Raw genomic sequence first — 19,387 nt, 5'->3', positions numbered from 1 at the left:
CAGCAGATGATGGGATTTCAAACCATGACAGCTTGAGTAAACATTTATTTTGTAATCATTGTGAAGCAATACTGGACACTGCATATCTGCACTGCTCTCACAGTCAGCATAAAATGGGAATGTGATGTATTGACTTCCACTATCAGCAGCTAGCAGGCCATAGGTAATCTGCACCATGTTTCTCCTGAGGAAAAGTGATTCTTCAAACTAGGGATCATTGCGCAGTTTGTGCACAGTCCAGGCTCTCCCTGGTTGAATGTGGGTTTAATTTCACACAGACGTGGATCTGATAGCTGCCCAGATGAGTGTAAATGGGTAATTTGCTCTCCCTGAAAAGCCATTCCTCTGCAGAGGAAAAACAGATTAATTTAATTCTAATGTCAGAGTGATATAGCAGATCAAGGTGCTTTAACTGCAGTGGTGTGACATTACCACAGAGACTTTTGTGACCGAGTGTAATGTGTCCATAGGCTGTAGTAGAAGCATTGTCTAAACATTTTAATAGACATTCTTCACCTACGTTCCTCTGATACACTTTTACACTGTTAAATATTCATTTCAGATGTTCTATTCATCGAGTTAATTAGTGATGAAGTGGTTTGTAATAATTTATATTTTGTTGTACTCTTTTTTTCTCCACCTGACTTGCTAACTCTACTTGAGTTGAGAAATTACCTTTGTTTCCCAGAATGCATTTTTGGCAGCCCCTGTAGAGCAGGTGTGAGCTTGTTACTTTCAGTAAACGGTGGGCGTATTGGCATATTTTTATGATTGCACCTGTGTCCCTTACTCAAATGTCTTGTGGCTACATTGCATTCTGGTCTGTCACTGATGAAGAAATTCATCTCTCTGCCTTGTCTTTGATGGATCTTTGTGTGATTTAACATTTATGAGTGTATTTGAAATTGCTCCTGCAGAAAAAAAAAAACCTTAGCTCTTTGAATCTGAGAGACTGACACCAAAATCTCTGATGTTTATCATTGATATTTTGGCTCTCCTAAAAATGTCTTTACTGTTTGTCTATGTATACCAGAACCACCAAAGACCAAAATGGACACCGAAATTCAGAGTACATTGCTAACCTATTTTCAACAATGCTAGTGTTAGTTTTTTTCCTTTTCAATACCAACAATGCATATTATTTTAGCAGTCCTTAACTGGATTTAGGTCTGCAACTAATGATTGCCCAACCTAAGAAAGTATTCTTGGTCTTACATTAAAAACTTATATTTGAGAACCTGAAACTATCAAATATTTGGAATTTTTGCTGGAAATGTTCTTAAACCATTAAAGCTAGGATACACAATTTATTTCAGAAGCTTTATTTTGTTATATTTGTTGAAATTCTCCTGACAGCAATCAATAAATCAAAAATCCGGTATCTGTAATGAGGCCCACCTACCTGCCTACCTTTACGCACCCTGCCCCTTCACTCTCTGCACATGAACATGTGTTTTGGGGAAGTGGATTAGGAGGGAGGCCTGAAGGGAGGGGTGGTTGGATATTTTCTAAATCTAGCTGTCTCTTGCCAGTTCTCCATCGTTGTCTACCCCAGCTTTCAGCAATTTTCAAAATAGTTTTCTAGATTTTCTATCAATCGACTAATCAAATAATTGACCAATCTCTCTACTGGAATCAACTTTTTAAAAAAAATATCAAAAAATATAGATGGGCAACAGATCATAAAAGGTCAACCAGGTGATGGAGGAGTTGAAGAAATAGCTGCTGTGACAAAATTTCTATACTGAAATTTGGACATATTAATCAAATCCATATTTAACCCAGTTGGTGCTTTGTTGGTGGCGCACCAAGAGGAAATTACCACACCCTTTATCCATCTGTAAATCCACTCATACACTCTGAAACACAGAGGCTTCCTGTAACTGAGAAGCGAGCAACAGATACCACCAAACACTCTGCCATGAGTCAGGATGGTACGGATCAAAGCAGAAGATGCTTATCTGGCACCGCAAGCATGGCACTCACATTTCCACAGGAAGACAAGCACAAATAGGAATCTGTGGAAGGAAGAAAATATGATATGACGAACATGTCACCCAGTGTGGACCACTAATGTGGATGTAATTGTTTATGGACAACAATGAAGCCATATGGCACAGAGGAATAAGATATATCAGGGTTTGGTCACACAGATAATTATTTTTCAGGTTTGGTCTTTTCATGGGATTTGTTGATAGTAAGTAAAAAAAGAGGATATCACCAGACTTCCAAGTATTTATTTGGTTTGCTACACTGATTAAAGAGAACTGAGAGTAAATGGCTTTTTGTGTTCGTCCCACAACGTCAGTGGAGATAGATTTGGCTATCTGTGCTCCACTGAAGTGGTTCAGACTCACTTGGCTTATATCTAAAGGACTCTGTTTTGTTAACAGGTCTTTTCAAGTGGTCTAACACCAAACGCCAGAGTCTATGCGCTTGAAGAGCTGGCTTAGATCCTGGAGGATGTGCTTTTGTTGGCTCGCCACAGAGGGAAAAAGAGAGAGAAAAAGTCAAGCACGAAGGTGTGAAACTCCAGCTCTCCTTACGCAGTGAGTTGAAGACAATATCACAATCGATATAAAGCCCACACTAAGAACCACTGTGTTACTACTGATAAATTCCATCTGTGCAATAGGCCTTCAAAGGCAAAGCTGCAGTGTGCTTTGTAGTATTTGGGAAGTAAAAAACATTTTGTGTTGATAAGTTTATTAGCAGGAGCATTGGCTCTCATCACATGGATTGGGACCTTTAGGGAGTAATGAGAGAATTTGTGTAACCAGACAAAACTTGCAAGGCAAACACAAATAAAGAGTCAAAATTTGTCCTGACAAGCAGCAGAGATAACCTGTTTTTATCTCCAATAAATCAGGTAATCATTATTTGTGTTCCAGGGGTTCTCTGGACAGCGTTCACTCACTGTCGACAGTCTCGTTTGATTTTGTCTGAATGGAGAATTGACAGTAATATATTTTGGCCAAACAGCGCAAATCTCAGTTGGTGGGATGGCGCTCTTCTCTGTTGCAGCCCTACTTTGCTTTTTAGGCTGAGAAGAATTAATTTGAACATGAAACGATTCCCTTGTGTAGCATTAAAGTTGTTATAGTGATTATGGGATTATGAGTATCTGCCTTCTCTGTTTTCCCCCCATAATTAAGCCTTTAAAGAAGCATAAAAATGGAAAACAAAAATGATCATTTAGCAACAGGGGATGCAAATTATCACTTCTCTGTTCTCATGTAGGCACAAAAAAGGAAGGAGGTGTTTGGAGTTGGGAGGGTTACGCTTACAGGACTCCACTTGACCTTTGTCACTTTGTCACTTTCTTTTTATAATACACTCTTTCTTTCACACAGAAACACTTCGGCAGGCCATCCTCGCCCTGTGTTATGTATGAATTGAGGCCTTTGCTGACATGCGGGCAGACGCACATAGTGTCATTTAGCACCGGGTCATTTGTCACATCAAAGCATTCCTTGATGTATGGAGGGGGGCTCCCTGTAATCTGTCAGAGTATAATTTAAACAGGCAATACAGAGCAGCAGGATCAGCAGGCCCCCTGCTGTCAAATCAGCTCTGACTCTAAACCCTGAAATGTTCTCAGTTAACAAATACGCATCTGAATGAAAGCTGATCTGAAATACTGCTTTGTGTGTAAGACAGACATGAAGAGTTCGCTCTCAAAATCCCCAATCTGTAATTTATCTATGACACATTTTAGCAAGACATTATTCTGCAACCTGATTTGGAGGTGCATATTTTCCCAATTATGTGAAACTGCAAATATTTTATATATATTATAATATTATTATATATATATAATATATAATAAATAATAAAGTAATATAATCAGAAATGTTACTGTTTTGTAAAGAAATGTCTAAAGGTGACCAGTAATTTCTGTGGAAATTCTTGTTGCGTTATTTAATTTAAGTATTTTTTATTTGACATCAGAGCTAAAAATAAATAAATAAATTCAAATCCTATCCTGTGATTTTTAAGCCGACCCAAATTCAGAAAAAATCCAAACCACAAAGCTGATTTTTCACTGTTCAGTGAGGGGCAGTTATTTTGAGCTGAAAATTGTGGGTTTACTAAAAGAGCAGATATGGTTCAACTATCAAAAGTGCTCAAGAAACACTGGCACTGAATTATATTCTGATTATTTGAATTTGACTTGGTTTTTACAGTATATATAAATATATAAAAATAAGAGAAAACATTTATCCACCATCTCTCTTGCAGTATATACCCCGAGGCAACATATAAACGGATAAGACATCAATTTCCTGTTATTACGGCCATATCTTTTTTAGATTAAATTAATCTGCCTCATATTGTCTTTCCCTCTGCAGTGCTCGCCTCCTTCCTGCTTCTTCCCCTGCTATGCATTTACAAGCCTGTGGTTACAATAAGGGAGTGTGAAAGGTGTGTGTGTGAGTGTGTAGAAGAGGGTATTGATTTCTGATGGATGGTAGGTGTTTTATTTCCTCTGGACATGTGAAAAAGACCCCCAGGCATGCAGGGCTGCAAGGTTAACACTCACTTATTAATGTGACAGGATGAGAAAATGGAAGTCTCATCCTCATTAGCACTAACCCACGGGATGAACTTTGATACTATAGTGTCCTGGATGAACTATATGTATTGTTTTCATCCTAAATCTTTGAAAAGAGTTTGCTTGTTAGGCTGCTGTTGATTAATTAAGTCTTCCCTTAACTAAACGCTTTTATGATTATATAAGCATATGGCTCTATATGAATGTTTACACCTATTAAAAGTGCTGAATAGAAATACTGGCACTGTGTGATTTTATATTCTGCATGATCTCTCTGATGATCTGATTTGGCTGGGCTTTTACAGTAAATACTGTACTGCACTGTACTGTTGACCATATCTCAGAAAAATACAGCCAAAAAAAGCTAGAAAACTACTGTTTTTGCATTACAGTGAATGGAGCTCAGCCATGAAAGTGTCGGATCTCAGTTAGAGCGAGAACTATACTTGCAACACATAAGACAATCTGTTAGATTCTCCCCAGGTCATTCATTCAGTTAGTTTTACGGAAACATTTCAGACTTAAAGATATGGTAAACAAGATAGATGAATAAAGCCTAACTTTTATACAAGTAATACTGTATTCAGAATGGTTCTTAATAGCCTGTTTCCCATCTTCGCTGAGCAAGAGTTTTGTGTGAAAGGAATAAAAGACCTGTCCCTTATATAGGCACGGGGACTTCAGCGACTGAAGCAAATAAAAGCCTGGGTTATATATTGAAGTTTTACGGTATGTGTGCTAGATATAGATGTTTCAATCAATAGACCCTGTACAGTTGGCTGGTGAATGTGGAGTCTTTGTAACAGCAGCAATCAATCCAAGTAATACCAGGAAGTATAGGCTATTTGATCTACACTCAAATCCAAGGATTAAATGTCTCTGGTGATTGTGGATTTGACCAGTGTGATAACAACAACAACCACCCAGAAATCAGTACAAGAATCCCACCAATGGCTGATGCCCGGGGGCGTTTTTTCAGCCTTCAGTCATCCAGGCGGCATCAGGCGAAATGATGAAGAGGCGAAGCTGCGTCAAGAAAGCCAGATTAAATCAGGAAGTGCAACGATTACCCTTCAAAATAAAACCAATCGTCGCATTACAGAAAGGACAGATGAACACGTTTCGAATCAGAATAAATAATAAGAATAAAATAAATACGTGTAATTAGAGCTACAATAAATTAATGGTAAAATATTACACGTGTTTACATATTTATTAGCTAATTTAGTGCCGCTATTCGGAAAGGATTTAATAAAATAAAATAAAAAAAACCCGATCGGGAATCTTTTTTACATGTCGGCTAACTTTACGCACTCCAGAGGAGCAGAGCGGTCAAACTATCAGTAACAATTGAGATTACTTTGTAGTGGGAATACCTGCCTGGGGTTGGGAATACTTTTATTTAACTTACTTTGAGGACAAGCTGGATTTAAATGTCGTTTCTAAGTGACTCCTGAGTCCCGGAGTTTGCGCTTACCTGTGGAGCAAATGTGTCAAGAGGCAAAAGCAACGGTTTCCGCTCGTGCCGTGTTGTGATGGCTAGCCGCGGTCGCTCCTCGTTAGCAGGGTAGCTAGCTGCTGTAAATGCCTGGTCGTTGCTGCAAAGACGGCGATAATTAGCTCGCAAGCGGGCTACGCTCACTCGGCTGCTAGTTTGTTGTAGACAGTTCGCCATCTCTTAAGATTGCTGACAAGGCCGCTAAACGGATAATGCGTTGGATATTACAGTAAGGTGAGTGTCATACAGGCACAGTTAACCTAGTTTCACATGTTAAGTCGATAGCCTAGCAGCTGAATCTTACCGGTTAGCGGAGCGCAACGGCTCAGACTATTCCCTGGATTTAGAGTCTTTCCATCAAATGTTCCATGTTTACAAAATGTTTATGCAAGTCTTAGTTTCGGGTGGTGTCTCTGGGCGCAGTTGTTGAAGCCTGGAAGGTTAACGCAATTTGTTTTAATGTAATGTCACTGCTTCTCTGCCGCTGTTTCAATACATATAAATTCACATTTTATTAATTGTCAACCATCCCAAGTTAGCTTGCCACACCAGTACATAGCCCCCCCGCAACGCCGTGCTGGCAGCAGAAGTGCTGGTCCTGGAGTCCTCAACACATTCTTACACATTTACAAAGTGTTGTGTTGGCGATTTACATAAACCCGATTGTTTTCACATTGCTACAGCTGATGGTGAGGACAACGCATCCCTGTATCTGGGACCTTTAATGTTTAGTGGAGTTAACGTTACTTGGCGTTTAACATTAGAAATCAACGAGGCTACTCCGGAATGCCGGTTTGCTCTACTGACTGTGTCCTTTTTTCTTTGTTTTGCAGGAAAATCACCAGATGGAAATGTGTTTATTCACAGCGGATTAACGTTACTCATCATGCCTTTCGAAATTATGGAGTAATTTTTTTCACAACATCATGCGCGCCTTCAGATCAGACCTCCACCACTGCTGCAGAGGTTCCTTACATTTGGATTTAACAAGCGGTTTTTAAAGACTAGCAGCCACGACTTTTTTGTCTTCCAATGTGATTCCGGTAAAATATTAACTATGTATCTAAGCGGGCTGGATATGCTCCGATACCTATAAACATTTGCGTGAATTCGTGCGAGGGAAGCCCAAAGAAGGAGGTCCAGGGCGGGATAGGTACACAGAAACTACCCGTTCCGAAGAAACATGGCCTCGGTTTGGAAGAGACTGCAGCGTGTGGGGAAGCATGCGTCCAAATTTCAGTTCGTGGCTTCCTATCAGGAACTGATGGTGGAATGCACTAAGAAATGGTGAGTTTTTTGGGAATAACAGCTGACCACAGTGCTGTCATTTAAGCCCCATTTAAATTGTGTGTCTCTGTCTGTGCTGGAATGCAGAGCTCGTTCCTGGTGGCCATAATTCACACACAGACACACAAACACACTCAGTCTCCTTGGTGTGCAGGCATGTCTGCATGCTGGGAGGGGTCGGCTGCCTTGTGAAATTGCTATTTTTTTCCCCCTTGTGCGCCAATGTTGAATTTGTTTGGTTTAGGTCTTGAGTAAAGAGGGTGGGGGGCAGAAAGATTTCCCTTCAACCTGAAGGGCTGGGTCCCGGCAGCCCACGCTCTCCTGAAATGTCCTTGAGCAAACCATTAAACACCTACCAGCTGTAGGGATGCTGTTGGGAATTTGATTGGACCTCTGACCTAACTTGAAGATGAAAACTATCAGAGAATTTTGAAACTATATAATGCTTAGTTGCATAATCATTCACAGTATATTGAAAATATAACCTGCTGACTGTTAAGTCACTCTTGTCAGCACAATTTTCTTAGTCTTTCTCCTGCTTGCCACAGTTTTTTTTTTAACAATAGCCCAGACTTTAATGTCATCCCATTCCTTCCACTTCCAATAAGATGTGACTGCTATGTTAGAAATAATGACGGCAAATGTCCAAACACTGACATATAATAACAATGATAACGTACCTGTTGTTAGATTTTAAATATATATATTATTGCTTTAGTGTAGCTTTTCCTGCAGTAAAGAATAAATGATATACACTTCAAGGAGGTGGAGAAGCTATGGGGGGGGTGGGTTCAGAGGTGAAGATAAAGTGGAAAGAAAGGTGGATATACTGCTACTACACTTGAGCCTGCAGGTATGTGCCCTGTAAAGAGTGAAAAGCGGGGGCTTGTAAAGCAAAGATATTGCCTGCAGACATGGGTTCTCATGTGCCATAGGCGTGACTACCCCAGCCTCACAGAGCTTAGACCTGGGACAGATGCTAACGTGTTGGAGAATGGAATGAGAAAAATGTACATCTCTTCCCAGAGCAAAGGGTGGGTGGGCTCAGCACACAGTCAGTAGTACGCTTTGTTTTGCAATCTGGGCACAAATCTTTTGTTATTCAATAGAAGAAATATGTATACATAGCCATTTGTTGTTACATTATTTAGTTCTTATCAATAGTTGATGTTGTGATAACAGTTATAAAGGCATGAAATGGTTTACAAAGTACTCTGATTTTTTTTCAAATACTACTTGGCTGTAGACTACTTCATGTACAAAGTCTGTCATCATGTTGGAGTTAGATCATGACCATTTCATGTTGTCATTTGTGAGCTACTAGCCTGTGTGTGACTCCTCTTGCATCTGCCTTTACGTTCTATGTGTGTCTGATAGAGTTGTTTCAGGGTCTCTGCTTGTCTTTGAGTGAATGTTTGTGTGTACGTGTGCATGCCTGGCTCAAAGTGTGCGAGAAAGCGTTGGCGCACGGTTTCTGCCTTCAGTGGACTTCATCAGTACGGTATGTTATTGTTGCAGTGGAAACTTTCCATCTACACTGACTGGAAACAGTCCCCAGAGCTCAAATGGATCTCAATTCCTGAAGCCTTCAGAAGTGATTTTTCAAAACCCACAGCCCTTTCATTTCCGGAATCAATAACAGGAAGATCACTTATTTTGTTTTAGTGTTCTGATGTATGTGTGACCATACATAAAGATGTGGGCGCTTTGAATGTACATTTTTTTTTAAATGTAAAAGCATTTTGCACACTTGGCTGACACTCAAAGGCTCAGTAGAATAATCTCTAAAGTCAAGATACTATTGGAGACTTCAAATAATCGATAGGTGAGAAGTTAAAGGTTCTGTTCTGCTGTGTGTGATTCTTATGTGATATTGTTTAAATACGTGGGAAAAGTTGCACATTTTCAGAGTCTCTCCTGAAGGACGTTCAGTGTTGGACTTGGTTGTTCACATGAAAAGTGACAGAAATAGCTGAAGTTCAAGAAGTTTGGCTACGAGAGAACACAACTGTCGAAGTAGCGTTTGTTTATTAGGGGCCGAATGCAACATACCTACCTAGCTACAGATTTATGAGAGGCCAGACTGCCTACTGCTTTGTATCACCTATATTTGTGTGAACACAGCATTATCATTCACTTGCCAACCGTATCACGTCTATGTGGGATGAACTCGTGTAAGCATTCTCATCCAGCCAGAATAAAATTGATGCTTGAATCCTCAGTGATGGTCTCAGTAAATGTGACCCCTCTGTCTTTCTCTGGACAAAGCCTCACTCTATAAAGGACCCTTTTAATTGCATTGAGTTGTCAAAGGTGAACACCAACACAAAACAGAGCATTGATCTGCCAGATGACATAATAATAGATATGGTTCTTTGTGCAACCCCCACATAATGCACAATATGTTGTACAAACGTCACATAATAGGAGCATCTGGGAATATCACCTGCGGATGGAAGATGAAATGTAAGAGTCCTGACACCCCATCAGTCAGCCATTGGGTACTGTTGGTCCGTCATTGAGCACATGTTGCCTACTCTTGCTTGTATTTTTCTTTTTATATTGCCAGTAGCCTTTGCACTAGGTGGCTGTTCAGCTAAATGAGCTCATTGACTTGTGTCAGTCTGTGAGAGGCTGTTTTCTGACTATTAGCAGATTTTCACCACTTCAGAGAAGTTTCAGCTTATTTTTCCGCCTCTACATTTTCATATTCTACAAGCTAAAGATCTTTGGACAGTTTGCTCAACAGTATTATTTTCCTCCTTGAGATTGAAGGAAAGGATTGTCGGAGTTTCCTGTTATACTTCGTAAAGTGATTTTTGGTCTTTATCTGTTGACCCAGTTGCTGAAGTCGACTCCTCTGTGGAGCAGACGGGAGTTGGTATTCCACTCACACGCCCATTTCAGACTCCAGAATCAATTCAGACCAACCATTAAATGATTAATGAGTTCAGTGTTTGTGTGCTAGTGAAATGAAGCACCACTCGCACGGTGTTGCAGCACTGCCCCCTTTGAAACTTGATATTTAACATCTTTGATGAAAAATGAACAGTATTTTCTGTTGCCTTTCATCTGTAGCAGGTAATTATGATCACTCTGGTCAGGGCTGGATATCAAACCTCCTTGGCACATGATAAGAAGCAAGCTTTAAACTATTAGTTTGACCTCTGTAGAAGTGGATAAACTGACAGATATAATGTTAGTGTTTATCATATTGATTCTCTTACACACACACACATCTCGTACGTCTATATATAATTAAATGTTACTTTCTGATGTTTGTGCCTCATTTTGGTGCTTACACTTACATAACGTGTTTCTCTGATATTTGCTAATCTGTAATTCTGTTAATCTTGTTAGAACATCACTGTCTAGCTACCTCAGTGTTTGAGTAGCTTAGTGAGTTCATCACTGGATGACTGCTGTGCTTATGCCACCTGGGCGGCTGTGGCTCAGGAGGTAGAGCGGGTTGGCCGTTAATCGGAAGGTCGGCGCTTCAATCCCTGGCTCCCCCTGGTTGCGTGTCTTTGACACCCCGAATTGCCCCTGGAATGGTGTGAATGGTGAATGCAGATGTAGTGTAAAAGCGCTTTGAATGGTCGAAAAGACTAGAAAGGCGCTATACAAATACAGAGCATTTACATTTACCTGGCTTGCTGTGAAGGTGACTGGCTGACTGGCTCTATAATTGTCATTGGGAAAGCTATCATTATCTAACCAAACATTTAACAATCAACTAACGAGAGGAAAGTTCAGTGTCAGACTACAACAAATGACTTAAAGGACATGTTATAACAAAGTATTGAGTCATAGTATGGAATAGTCACAGGTACAAGTTGTAAAATTGAATATTTATTTAGGATATTTCGAAACAAGACAACATAGACTAGCCTAAAAAACAGCATTATTTTTTTCCCACTCATAATGGCTGACCAGGTTCATGGAAACATGTCATTTTATTTATAAAGGCTTAAGCAAATATTATACATACATAGTGGTGTGATTGAGCAGTGCAAAGTCCACCTGCTTCAGTTGTTTAATATCTCACTCCTGCTGCTGCTACCAAGGACATGGACAATTCATTGTTCCTCTCATTCTCTCTTGCATCTTTTATAACGCTGTCCAAGGACCATATCTGGACTTTTTGCATGTTTAACACATTTACTTTTATACATTTTCATGTACATTGTTGTCTGGAAGCTATGTCATGTACTAGGTTATATCAAGCATCCAATTCTGATTTTCAGGCAGAGGGTTTCAATAAGCCCTTAAAAAGCCCATTCTCACCAGAAAAGCAATCTGTTTGGGTCGATTATACAGCAGATTATTACGACCCATATTTACTTAGTTTATACTTTAGTGGCTGTATGCCGGTAGCAAAGGAAGACAATGTCCGCGTAAGGAGTTAATGGAGTGGGTGGGTCAAACACAGAACCATCTCTTAGGAGCCCGAGTTTCGAGTACCATGTGAAAGAAAGTCATTGTTGACAAAGTTTTGAGTTGAATAAAGTTACATAGCTGATTTACATTACTTATGTCATGTGACTTACATAAATGTACTTAATTTAACCCAAACTTTTTTTTTTTTTAAACCTAACCCAGTAGTTTTGTTGCCTAAACCTAACCAAACTACGACTGTTTCATAACAATAACCACGGGTTTAATGTCATGTGACTTCTGTAACGTATTTAAGGTCTTATACACCTGCCGCTGGACTGGTACTTTCCAGTGGTCCTATATGCCATTTTGGTCATAAATGTTGTTTTGGGACAATAGACCTTTTTTTTTTTTTTTTTTTTTTGGTTAAGTGAGGAGCAACATTTCACCAGTAAGTGGTGTCAAACCTTGCAGGTTGTCCGATCATATACCCTGTGCAAAAAGTTGTCATCAGAAAGTATTGTATTCTGTTAGAACTTTATCTTGTCTGTGCTGTTTTTATTAGTTTCTAAAATACTTTCTCAAATAATTTTGAAGCACTTGTACATTACTGTGTTAGGTAATGATTGTGCAATGCTTTGCTATAATATATAAGCTTGAGCAGACAAGAGAGGTGTTGTTTGAAACCCTCAGATACACTGCAGTAAGTGAGGCCCATTTTTCTGTCCCTACTGTCAAGAGGATGCAACTCAATATGACCTAAAGCATGAATGTAACACTCACTCACTCTGTTAGTATTTCCCAAGGCTGGTGCTTTTGAGCAAGAATGGGTTTTTTTGCCAACTTTTCCTGTTATATATAGTTTGAAATCAACATCAAAAGCCAAGAGTGTTGTTGCCGCTGACAAACGTGTTGACACACGTGGCTATGGGAGTTATACACTGGAAACGACACAGACGCGATTGATTACATGTGGTAAATCTATCTGCCTACATACAACCTTGGCTAATCAAGAATGCTTTCCTCACTGCCACATGACAATACAGGGAAGGTTCAAGAGTTCTGAGGAAGAAGTCTTAATATCAATCAAGGACAGTGGAGAGACCCTGAAGCCATACATGCACGCACGCACACACACATCAGTCATTTCATAGGGCTTTAGAAACTCTCGCCAGACTCAAGCCGATTTAAACATCTCCTTCGAGGTGATTGGTGGTCCTGCTGGGGATGCCTGCGGCGTAAGAATTGATTTATTTTTCAGCATTTATCCTGTGACTTGTCATAGCACCACTGCAACGCTTGATAGATGGGTTGTACATTATCAGCCAAAGTTGTTCATTCATCCAAATTAACCATGCTTTTATTTTTTCGCTTATACTGGAAATGGATTTGCTAGCTATAGCCCCAAATATAAATGTCTAGCTACTGAAACTGAGGTGATTTCAGAGCTGTGCAGTTGTAATAAACTTATTATGTTTGCATTGTTTGTTCATTCACTTGCAATAAAGGGCACCAGGCACAGTGTGGACTGCAACAAATCAGCAAACTGCTTTACCTTGAAAGGTAAACCCTTCAAGGGTAATGTTCCCACAACTACCGGTAGTTGTGCATTAACCTGTATGATCCCATCATGGTGTCCTTGGGCAAAACCTGGATTTTATTCTTACTCACTCATTTTATTATCACTGCTTTTGCTAAATGTCAAAAGTGTGTAAATTAATGTCAATGCTGTAAACCACAGTCCATGCGTATCATTATCTTCAGTGAAAGTGACCAGCGTGTGTCACGCTGTGACATGCAATCTTCTGTAGAACATGTGTGCATTATGGCAAGCGTTCATCATGTCTCTGCCAGAGGATCTTCCTGCCAACTTGTCTGACGTGGCTCTTCTATTCAAATTCGAAGGCTGTGACACATTCCTGAGTATAACTTTGAAACCGGAGATGCTTTCACTGCGAGGTGATGGTGTAGTGCTGTCGTTTCTGCAGAAATTCTGGATGAAACCACACAGTTTTGAGTTATTGTCTTATAAGTTTTTGATAAAATGGGTTTAATAATTTAATTATTTTCTTTTTTGGTTTCTCGAAGTGTTTCAGAATAGTCAGATTTTATTCGTTGGTCACCGATTTGTCTTAATATGCTTTCTCATGTTGTCTTTGTTTGAATGTTTTTGGACACTGGTGCCAGTAAAATGCCAACACTGCAGCGAATACAAACAAATGTTTTCATAGTTGATACTTGAGTTGTTCTAATTTGTGTGCTTGGTTATCGCTTCTTTAATAATAGCATTTGCTGTTGATTTGACTCTGCCGATTGTTTTGTCCTCTCAGTACAGCTTGCAGCTCTTCATCTCCTCCTCCTGTGATTTTGTAATTGTTTTCTTGCACCAAACCCACTACTGCATCTGGGGCAGCTCTTGCACTGTCATTAATGCTCCTCCTCCCATTTTCTTCTGTCTTTCTCTGTACCCCCTTTATCTCTTCTCCTTCTCCCTCTTTTCTTTTGTTGCTTGATCTCTTTCCTCGCTGCCTCCCCTCAGTTCTTGCTTTCTTTATAATGTCACTTTAACAGCTTTGCAGTGGAATCCACCCAAGTGTAGTTGTTCTGTGCTGCAATTATGGACACAAACAGGCATTTACACACCCTCCTCCCACATACAGACACACACCAAGAAACATTGCAGGGTTGGGAAGCAGTCAATGGGGTGTTAAATATGATGAAAACTCTGCTGGTGTGTCTGTCTCTGCTGCTGTCAGGCATAGAAACACATGGCCTTGGAGACTGCTCATCATTTATCAGCCTGCAGAGCGGTGCTGCAGCATCTACAGGCTGATAAATGCGTACTGTACGTGTGTCCGGGTGGAAAGAAAAACTCCATGAGCGTACTGGAGTTACATTATGGAAACCCTGCATGTAGCATGTAGGATGGTCAACCTCCTGCAGCTATTGGGTAAAAATGTTGTTTCCTTCTCCATTAGTATAAATGTTTTCTTCTCTACTCTTATATCAGTGGTTCTCAAAGTGGAGCCAGGGGTCCTTGAGGGGGTCCCCAGCAAAAAAGGAAATAATTTATTTTCTCTACAATTCCACACATAATGATAGCATTTGACTATTTTGGTCATGGGTTTTATTAACCTTTTTGTAATAAAACATGTAAAAGCAAAAGATGGTTGACCCTGGAACAAAATATTATCAAATGGTGGTCCGTGGTCTAATTTTTGGCTACGTTCAGACTGCAGGCCTTAATGCTCTATTCCTATTATTTTTCCCCAGATCTGTTTTTTTTTTTTTTTTTTTTTTTTTTTGATTGACCGTTCACATTGTTGTTTAAATGTGCCCCATATCAGACTCAAGTGTGAACTGCATGCGCAAAAGACTAACACGACGTCACACATAGCATGCTGTGGTACAGAAGTAAACAGAGCCACAGACAGTGTTTCCCCTACGTTCATGTATTTGTGGCGCCCCGCCACAATATCAACGCTGACTGCCAAATACTGATTTTGGATTTATTTTTTTTTTTACTAGGCCTATTTAGCTTGATTTCAAAGCGCTGTAGCACACTCCTGCAGCACATCCTCTTGCTCGTCCCTTTCGCTCTCTCGCTCACCCGTTGCTCTCTTTCGCCCTGATGAACATAGCTGCACGAATCTGTCCGACACAACGCTGTCAATGTCGGAGACCCAGCTTAGTTATCAGCAAGCATGTAAGGAGCCTAGCTAATAAGGAAAGCTAAGTTAATGATAGAAAACAAATCCGAACTAGAAAAGATCAGATTCCATGTGACTTGGCCACTTCACACAGACATAAAAAGATCACATCTGAGTCACATACGAGCAGAGAAATTGGGTTTGGGTCACTTTGGCTTGCAGTCTGAACATAGCCTTTGTCAGTTTAGGGGTCCTTGACGTCATATAGAGAACCACTGTCCTATATTATAATAATAATAATTTCCCTTGCTTTATTGTGCCTTTGGAATTTGTAGTTGTGGTGGTAATTTATTAAACCCTCTTCGGTAGAACAGTAGTATAATCTTTCTGCAGACCAATCTATACCCCAGTTACTGTAGGCTAATGGTCACATCACAATTCCTTCTGTAGATGCTCCCAGTCACAAGATGCAGACTTAAGGTTAGATGCTGCTGTCTCAGTGATAAAACGAAGGAAAAGAAATGAAAACATAATGAAGAAAGCCAGCAACCGTGACCAGTACTGAAAACTTCAAAGCACCTCTCCTGTTTTTTCCATTCAGTTTGTTTGTGACATCAGGCAAAATAACTGTGATAATTAAGTTATATCACTGCTGAAGCCGCAGTCGCATGACTGCTCATGTATGATTGCCTTAAGAAATGGATGTTGCTGTCGTCACCAGGGCTCCTTCTTTCCGTGCCGTTGGTGCTCTTTGGCACATGATGGTTGTGATTCCGACTGCGTCAGTCTGTCCGTAGCGCCATTAGCAAGCCGGTATAGGGATGGTAGATTTTTATTATCTCATTTACCCTGCTGAAAGGCAGCTGTTTATCATTCCTTCTTTGTTGTGGAGATACTCCCAAACACATGATCTAAGTGATTCCTGATCTCTCCCTGAGGCTTCATTTGTGCCATCTTGTTATGTGGAAGTATGTTGACTACTTTTTGTACTCATTTTGCTCTCCTGTAACAGATTCCTTTCTAAACCTCTCTTTTCCTTTATTGCTTCTACTTTTACATTAATTCATTCGGGGATGTTTTGAGCAAGCTCGTAGACTCCTTCATCATTGTCTTGCTCCATACCTGATGTTGATGAGTGTTCACCATTGCATAACAAATGCATTTGCTTTGAGCTTGCCATATGAGGCTTTTTCGGCAAACAGTTAATGTGGACCCCTCCGCAACTGCAGAAATCCAGTGATAAGGGAGGAATGAAAGCACATTGGAGATGAGCCAGTAAAGTAAAGCAACAAGACCAAAAGATGCATAACATTCCCAATGTGTGCTATGCTCTTGTAGCATCTAACACATGGACTTCATAAGTTGTGGGGTCATGCTCTTTATTTTTATTGGATATCATTCCAGAATTCGGTCAACACAGACCTCTTTCCCAATTTCATTTTCCAGCGGCTTCAAAAATGTTTCTGTGGAAAGAGTTACCCTTCACCCATAGGCCACTCATGTCAGCACTAAAACATCTAATTTTCTTCTCCTGACTGTCAGTCATCACCATTTGGAGTCCTTCTTTTTTGACAGTTCTCTCTTCTGTGCTCGGTGGGTAAGATTTAAATAACTCTTACCTGATCTCCATCCCTCAGGGCATGTGGAGCTTCTGATCTTCAGTGTCATCCATCCAACCTACGTGCTTTATTATTTGTAAATTGCTCTTACTGAGTCTCTCTCATCAGCCATGACAGATCCATAATTGCCTACACTTGACCCCCAGTTGTTTTATTCCTGCAGTTAAGTAGAGTGTCTCCATGCAATTATCCTTTTAAGTAATATTTCTCAAAATGAACATGCAGCTGACTTGAAACAAACCAGGCTGCTTACTGAATGTGAAATACAGCTTCTTCAAAAAGCATCCAGCTGGGCAATGGCATTTATAAAATGTGTTAATCATAGGGGTATGGGGGAATCTGTTCATGTAAGAATCACTATTTTTATCTTCTCAGATTCTGAATCAGTTCACAACTTCCAAAACCAATTTTTACAAAACATTTTATTCAGTCTAAGTATAGTTTCTCCTGCACACAACTCTGCTGTAAAGAATGCAGAAGGACGCTGTAGTAACACGAACAGGGACTTTTTATTTCTCTTCTGTGTCAGCGAACGCAATACTTTCAGTAGCTATTATGCTTAAATCACCAGATTATGGCTGACTCAAGTAGATTAACTAACCCTTACAGCACACACTTGTCTTTGACTGCGGCAGCAAGCTGGTACTTCTCTCACACACAAACCGGGAGAGACTTGCTTCCCACAACAACCTTCATCATAGTGAAGACTCAGCTGGTCTGAAATGTTAGTAGCACCTGAATGAAAATAAAAAGTTTACAGAACATTTAACCTAATTATTTAATGTTTTTTTAAAGGTTTGTTTTTCTTAATATTTTAGTTTAACCTGGAAATTGTACACTGCTCAAAAAAATAAAGGGAACACTAAAATAACACATCCTAGATCTGAATGAATGAAATAATCTCATTAAATACTCCTGTGCTGACAACAAAATCACACAAATTATCAATGGAAATCAAATTTATTAACCCATGGAGGTCTGGATTTGGAGTCGCACTCAAAATGAAAGTGGAAAACCACACTACAGGCCGATCCAACTTTCATGTAATGTCCTTAAAACAAGTCAATATGAGGCTCAGTTGTGTGTGTGGTCTCCACGTGCCTGTATGACCTCCCTACAACGCCTGGGCATGCTCCTGATGAGGTGGCGGATGGTCTCCTGAGGGATCTCCTCCCAGACCTGGACTAAAGCATCCGCCAACTCCTGGACAGTCTGTGGTGCAACGTGGCGTTGGTGGATGGAGCGAGACATGATGTCCCAGATGTGCTCAATTGGATTCAGGTCTGGGGAACGGGCGGGCCGGTCCATAGCATCAATGCCTTCCTCTTGCAGGAACTGCTGACACACTCCAGCCACATGAGGTCTAGCATTGTCTTGCATTAGGAGGAACCCAGGGCCAACCGCACCAACATATGGTCTCACAAGGGGTCTGAGGATCTCATCTCGGTACCTAATGGCAGTCAGGCTACCTATGGCGAGCACATGGAGGGCTGTGCAGCCCCTCAAAGAAATACCACCCCACACCATTACTGACCCACCGCCAAACCGGTCATTCTGGAGGATGTTGCAGGCAGCAGAACGTTCTCCACGGCGTCTCCAGACTCTGTCACGTCTGTCACATGTGCTCAGTGTGTCACACCTTTCATCTGTGAAGAGCACAGGGCGCCAGTGGCGAATTTGCCAATCTTGGTGTTCTCTGGCAAATGCCAAACGTCCTGCACGGTGTTGGGCTGTAAGCACAACCCCCACCTGTGGACGTCGGGCCCTCATACCACCTTCATGGAGTCTGTTTCTGACCGTTTGAGCAGACACATGCACATTTATGACCTGCTGGAGGTCATTTTGCAGGGCTCTGGCAGTGCTCCTCCTCCTCCTCCTTGCACAAAGGCGGAGGTAGCGACCAAAACATCAGCCAGGAAGCATAGGAACTGAGAAGTGGTCTGTGGTCACCACCTGCAGAACCACTCCTTTATTGGGGGTGTCTTGCTAATTGCCTATAATTTCCACCTGTTGTCTATTCCATTTGCACAACAGCATGTGAAATTGATTGTCAATCAGTGTTGCTTCCTAAGTGGACAGTTTGATTTCACAGGAGTGTGACTGACTTGGAGTGTAGTTCCCCAAAATGAGAAACGCTAAATTACTCCCCACAGATAAACATGTTAATAAAATGTTTGAGGATGTAGATAACAAAAAGTACTCAAAATTTAAAATTGAACTGAAAACTCCCCATAAACCCACAAACAGTTTTTACATTTCTGTTTGTGTATGGATTAAGCAAACCACCTAAAATCTATATAAAATAACTATAAATAATTACACCATATAGAGATCCTAAGTCGCTCGCTTCCGCTTCCGCCCCATGGGACCTTGTACTGTAGTGAGACAACTTTTTTTTTTT

At 40.6% G+C, this 19,387-nt stretch overlaps 1 protein-coding gene and 1 long non-coding RNA gene across 6 annotated transcripts in view; one reads left to right on the top strand and one right to left on the bottom strand.

Annotated features, from left to right (window-relative positions):
* Positions 1 to 1,648: 1,648 nt before the first annotated feature.
* On the bottom strand, positions 1,649 to 6,275 carry LOC123983952. The gene is made up of 3 exons (XR_006828335.1): positions 6,033 to 6,275; positions 5,504 to 5,581; positions 1,649 to 2,018 (listed from the first exon to the last, which is right to left on the bottom strand). It is a non-coding gene; the product is annotated as an uncharacterized LOC123983952 (long non-coding RNA).
* Positions 5,882 to 19,387, top strand: part of ehbp1 (EH domain binding protein 1) — a 153,731-nt gene continuing 140,225 nt past the window's right edge. For 2 of the 5 annotated variants that reach the window (XM_046070421.1, XM_046070418.1), the window contains exons 1-2: positions 5,883 to 6,287; positions 6,887 to 7,340. In XM_046070421.1, the coding sequence (XP_045926377.1) occupies positions 7,237 to 7,340 (104 nt within the window). In that variant the 5' untranslated portion in view covers positions 5,883 to 6,287; positions 6,887 to 7,236. Of the gene's footprint in view, positions 6,288 to 6,886; positions 7,341 to 9,105; positions 9,166 to 19,387 lie in introns of those variants that run through there. The other 3 variants (XM_046070419.1, XM_046070422.1, XM_046070423.1) reach the window with 3 other exon arrangements.

The sequence above is a fragment of the Micropterus dolomieu genome, linkage group LG15, assembly GCF_021292245.1.
Source record: "Micropterus dolomieu isolate WLL.071019.BEF.003 ecotype Adirondacks linkage group LG15, ASM2129224v1, whole genome shotgun sequence".
In the NCBI taxonomy this organism is placed as follows: domain Eukaryota; kingdom Metazoa; phylum Chordata; class Actinopteri; order Centrarchiformes; family Centrarchidae; genus Micropterus; species Micropterus dolomieu.
The sequence above is the reverse complement of the archived record's forward strand: the minus strand, read 5'-3'. Positions and strand labels throughout refer to the sequence as shown.